At 41.5% G+C, this 5,969-nt stretch overlaps 1 protein-coding gene across 1 annotated transcript; it reads right to left on the bottom strand.

Moving 5' to 3' along the window:
* Positions 1-4,984: 4,984 nt before the first annotated feature.
* LOC119649190 (cuticle protein 16.5-like) lies at positions 4,985-5,749 on the bottom strand. The gene is made up of 2 exons (XM_038051220.1): positions 5,595-5,749; positions 4,985-5,535 (listed from the first exon to the last, which is right to left on the bottom strand). The coding sequence occupies exons 1-2, from the start codon at positions 5,595-5,597 to the stop codon at positions 5,044-5,046; spliced, it is 495 nt and encodes a 164-aa protein (XP_037907148.1). The 5' UTR covers positions 5,598-5,749; the 3' UTR covers positions 4,985-5,043.
* Between the last annotated feature and the right edge of the window lie 220 nt (positions 5,750-5,969).

Raw genomic sequence — 5,969 nt, 5'->3', positions numbered from 1 at the left:
CGTCTTCTTTTTATACCATAGATATTGCCCTTATAGACTTTCCGGGCTGCATCATCCTGATCCATGCGGATTAATTGACCCGCCCACCGTAACCTATTGAGCCGCATTTTATCCACTACCAGACGGTCATGGTATCGCTCATAGATGTCGACGTTATGTGTTCTCATCATCCTTGGTAAAATCAAAATATACTTTTTACTAAGAGAGGTAATATACCTTCCCTGCCTTCTCAGATTCTATCAGCGCCCACAAGAACATGTAGATTGACCGATGCTCAGAGATATATACCAGTTTTATAAAACCAAATCTGAATCTCTTTGACACACCTTAATAGTTCATAGATCCTTTTCAGAATAAAATCGAGCATATATATATATTTGCGATAAGAAAAATGAAAAGTAATCTCCTGATAATTCGAAAGATGACCTAGTTTAGGTCTGAACATACGACGAATTTCACTTCAATATAAATTAAGAGTAATTGGGCGTTCGAAATTCCTTGGTTTTTGACTAGATTTCTGTAATTTTTCTTATTATGCAAATATTTTTGTTGCACTTGTTTGTGCTCATTTTCCTTGCTTTTCTTGTGTAATCGGCATTACGTGGGCATCAATACTTTGCTTCTTCCATTTTCGAATTGACATAGGTTAGCTCCGCATTACTGAGGAGGATGGCCTGGTTCGCCAATGAGCACAGTACTCATAGTTGCCACCAGACAATTTTCCTTCACATCCAAAATGACCCATGTAACGAGGTGAGTTCCCGCGGAACTGAAAATCAGGGCTGGCCCGTGAAAAGCTCTGAAGGGGATGCATTTACGGAGATGATATTGGGAAGCCATGATCCCGATGGAATAGTTTCAGAAAAGGTATCATAGATGAGGCGTATAACGGAAGCATGCGATGCTGCCATGCGGAGGCGCCCATAGGCGGTCAAACTATTGGTGAAACAAAAATATCGCGGAGTTTCGGGCAGCATGCTTCGGAGCAAAAAGGACATGCCAATGATCTAGAGGAAGATCAGGCTTCAACTCAAAAGTATACGCGAGACTTCGGTGTAGGTTTAAGCAAGCTTCAAGGAGCTTTGCGCGGATTCATACCAGAACCATTAAGGAATAACGTACAGGGTCATTATGAAGAATATAAGAAGGCGAGTACTATACTTCTTTTCGATATAGTAATGGCGTTCTTCCCCCCGCATAAAGAGTAGCGGAAGACATATAAACAAGCATTGGATGACTTCTTCATACTTCCCGTAACAAAGGAGAAACTTCTAGTTTGGATTCTATTCCCAGTAGATTCCTTAAACTTGCTGTTAAGACCAGATGCGACTGGTTTATCAGCATATTTGAGGCTTGTATGGTGGAAGGAGTTTCCCCGATCGGTGGAAGTGGCAAACACTAGTTTTGTTCCCGAAGCCCAATAAGCAACCATCCACCATCACATCGCGAAATTTGTCTTATAAACACGGTAGGAAACATGCTCGAAAGGACTTCTCCCTATCATAAAATGTAGGGACAGCGTATCGAAGTGACAGTTTGCTTTTCATCAAGTTCACTCAACCATCGACGCCGTAGATATGGCTTTATAAGTTGTTCGAGATGCGATAGTTTCTAATAAATTTTGTACTCCGATAAGATTGCGCTTCAAAAATACGGTCAATTCAGCTAGCTGGAAGTGGTTAAAAAGGTTATTAGCTAAAACGGATGCGCCTACTTGAGTAAACTCATCGAAAGTTACTTCTCGGAAAGGACACTTTAGTACGATACGGATGAGGGACATAAGCAGTACAACACAGGACTCTGTGTTGGATCCTCTCCTGTGGAATGTTATGTGCAACGGGTCCTTGTCCTTTTCAAGTCAAAGGGGGCCCCGATAGTCACTTTCGCAGATGATCTAGCCGTGGCTGTTGTCTCTAAACAGCTTGAAGATTACGCTAGCGAAACCATCAGTGCTACAAAAGTGTGTTTGGAGATGGTTGAGGATAACCTTGCAGAACAAAAGACGGAGGCGGGTCTTGATTACCATCCATTTGAAAAGGAATCTGATTAGTATTCGTGTTGTTGGTCACATAACAACTTCAAAACAGGTTATCATATCCCCGTATTGAGAAGTGTATTCCGGGACGATGCGGCAATATTAACTACTACCTAACTCAATTCTTGCCAGAGTATGGTAGTTACAGAAAGTATCTGCACTGATTCAAATTGAATGATTCACTTTTTCGTCCTGAATGTCATGTTTTACTGTCGACGATTTTGCTTAGAGAGAAGGAGCTTGGAAGATGTTCCTAGAATCACAAGCCCGCAGAACATTGCGACAAATGAAAGGCTTGGTCGCTTAAAGTGCAGTCCTCCTCGCGTTGCTTTGCGGCGGTCGGAGTCAATACTGCGAGATAGTTTCATTAGACCTAATACCTAATGTACTCAGCGTTTTTAGTGAATTTTCCATGAAATAGAGTGTAGGCATTAGTACTCATCTATTTCTTCGATGTGGAGAGGTTGAGTTCGGGCATTGGGTAGTTCCTCAACACTTCACACAAATCATTCGCTCTTTTTGAACGGTTTGTTCAGAATTCTATCCAGCTCTGGAATCCTAGAGCTTTGTTCTTCCCAATATGATCACATTAATCTCCGGAAGTTACTCGGCGGCAACCCCACTCATATAATGTTAAGCCGCAAGCTCCTCCTCTTCCTGCTGCAGAAGGAGAGTTATAATTTTTTTTCAAGAAAAGCCGCGAACACATCACTTCCGTTGGTCTTCCTCCCCAGCATAACTTGTTCATTACAACTTTGTCAGCTGTGCCGTGCGGATTCATATTAGCCTAAACCCACAACTGTGTGCAGCGATCTGCTTTTTCGCATGCCCTTCTTTCCGAAGTAACCCTCGGAAATGCCAGGTTTTTCAGTGTGCTCCTGTTGCGACGGTTAATCCGGGGGTTTGTCGTCGGGGTTTGATTTCTTCCAATCGTCACCAGGAAACTTTGCTCCTATACTTTAAGTGTGTTTTCGAATTTCGATTCCTCAATTTACGAAGTTGAGAAAAAATTCGTAGTTATTCACGGAGTGTAATGTTCGCAGCCGGGGCAACACTATACCTTCAAAAGCGGAAATCCATCCAATGTTATCTAATAGGATTTTCAACCCCGGAAAAGTTTGGAGCGGGATTTGACCGCTGTTCGTTTACTTCCTTCAAGACTTCCTGATTGAAATCGCCAGTAATTATTGAGATGCTGTAGACGTGGGTGCTGTTAATATTTGCCCCTACAAAAACAGCTCTAGGAATTGTCATTTTTTCTCGGGAAGTTTGTCTTCCACATGTCTATTTCGAATCGTTATCAGAAGTTTTTTCAAACCCAAGTGGCATTACCGAAATTTCTATACCGTTCGCACATTATCACCTCATTTGGTTTCAATTATCGAATGGTTTGCAGAAGCACATTCCGAACTGTCTTCATTGTCGTTCAGATTAATCTGTGTTAGTTTTATTTACATACCTATGTGTTTCATCGCCCTCCTATTAAGTGTTTCTTGTCTACTCCTTATTGGAGTGTAGGACTTTCACACAATCTTTTTAAGTGATAAGCTCACAGCAGCAAAGCAAACACAAGACGAACGCAGACTTCCATGACGAATGGGATTCGCACCCAGAGAAACGAGATTGACAGGCCGACGCAACACTCTACTCTCTGAGCCATCCTGCCGTCAAATTTTGGCCTCCTCCTATTTTGTAGATATTTACACCGTCTCCAGTATACCTTTCGTCTACCCTTCAGTTCGCTTATACGACCTGTATCCAGAATCTCCGGTATCACTCATATCCATGGAAGAGTCACCACTTTTGCGGAAGTAGTAATTGGTATTTTCACCGGGTCAACTAAACGAAACAGCAAATAAAAGCAGCTGGTTGTACCGATCCTAACGTATAATCGCCTTATTATTACTGAAGCCATGAAATGTATTAATTAGGAGGTGAAATGAAAAGCGGACTACGATGCATTTAGGCTTGATGCCATTGGTACCTCGAAAGGCCACCAATTGTATAGCCATGTGTTCATATCGAAATGTCTCAATAAAGATTTTAGATTTGTCTTCAAAAATACGTACTCTATTGTAATCGCCAAAAAGGAAGAGAGTTGACAAATGGGTTTGAGTCTTTCGGGATTATGGACGGGTCAGTTTTGGAAAACTCATCGAGCTCAGCTGTGTGACTCCTCTGAAAAATGCGACCATACTTGGAGCGAGATAGATATTGTACTTTGTTTCGCAGGCGAACATTTCTAACAAAGTCCCAACTGTATCATTCGATGCTGGGATCTTATCACTTCCACAACATTAAATGTGTGATAATGAAACAGAAGAACAGTCTGACTGAGTGAATTCCTTATACTCTATTAAGGAGTGAACAAGACTAAGACTACTAAACCAGTTGGTACTGAATTTCCACCAGCTGGTACTCAAACTTGGCCGAAAGAAGTAATTGTTCAAGATGTGGATGCCAGACCACTTGCACTCACTGATAATGCAGAAGCTGACAGACTGGCTCACCAACAGTCGCGGTTCACAATTGCGGAACAAGAGGCAGCTTTTGGCGTTAGGCCATCCACCGTCAAGCCTACTATTAAGGATTAAGCAAAGAATCATGCAGACGAATTGGGGATTTGCCAATCACGCTATTTGTTTGCTGATGATCCAAAGAGTCGGCACGTGTGTATTAAGAGCTCTACCACTAATTATCGTATGCTCTAAAACGACAAACAAGTGTAAAGAAGACGATTGGTGAAGACTACAGGTGACTAGTTACGTTTGCTTCCTGTTATTAAAGTATATAAAAGCCTGTGATATGTGGGCGATAATACACTCGAGCTAGAAAATTGGAGTACCTGGGCGGTCCCTTTGACTTCATCCGTTACTTAAAGTAATAGTTTTTGTTTATGAAGCCTGAAGAAAGTTGAAATATAAAATATCAAAATGAAAAGTGAGTACATATATCACCAACACAGTTAGTTTATTCCTTTTTCATTCAGTCCTAATTTAAATAATAATTTAAGCACGTTTTTTCAATAGAAGAGGAGCACCCAAACCATTAAGTCCAAGTGGCAATGAACCTAAAGCTGGGGCAGCAATGATGTTTTGTCCAAGGATTCCAGCAGAAAGAGCAGATGGAACGATACCTTGGCCGAGAATTCCAGCATTAAGACCAATTGGGACGATGCCAGCTGAAAGTGGAGAAATTGGAGCAGCAATTGAAGCAGCAGTAAGTGGAGCAGCGATGGATGATGCAATAGCTGGAGCAGCGATAACTGAAGCTGGAGCGGCAATTGAGGCACCGAGAAGAGGGCTGGCAATGGAGGCGGCGGCAAGTGGAGTAGCAATACCAGTGGCAAGGGCTGGAGCAACAGAAGCACCAATCAATGGAGCAACGGAAGCACTAATAGCTGGAGCAATTGTAGCACCAAGGGCTGGAGCAGCAAGAAGTGATCCAATTGGGCTGGCTGATGCAGCGGCGATAAGAGCAAGACCCAAAATTACGAATTTCTGAAAAGGATGTTCGTTACTAAACAATGAGTCCTGGTTATATATCTCCAAATTCTCACCATTTTGATAGGATTTGTATGTGTTTTCGTCTGAAGCGAAATTTAATTGATACAATTTTCCCAATCAACACACTATTTATACGCAAAATTTTAATTTCAATGTCTGTTAACCGGTTGAGTGTTTATATCGAATTTCTTATTGAGTGAAAGATAAATTGAACGATGAAAAAATATTTCATGATGTCCGCGGATGTTGGATTTCGTCACTTTATTTTGATACTTTAGTACACCTGTGGCGGGAGTAGGCTGAAGTAAAATCAAACTAGGAAGTGCGAATGTCTAGATAGAATATAAACATTTATTTGCATTTAGTTGATGCTTTTCACATCTGCAACTTTTTTGACTAATTGAGTTTCAAAGTTTTTGTATTTGTTG

This window comes from Hermetia illucens, chromosome 2, assembly GCF_905115235.1.
Source record: "Hermetia illucens chromosome 2, iHerIll2.2.curated.20191125, whole genome shotgun sequence".
NCBI lineage: Eukaryota > Metazoa > Arthropoda > Insecta > Diptera > Stratiomyidae > Hermetia > Hermetia illucens.
This window is presented reverse-complemented; position numbering and strand designations above follow the sequence as displayed.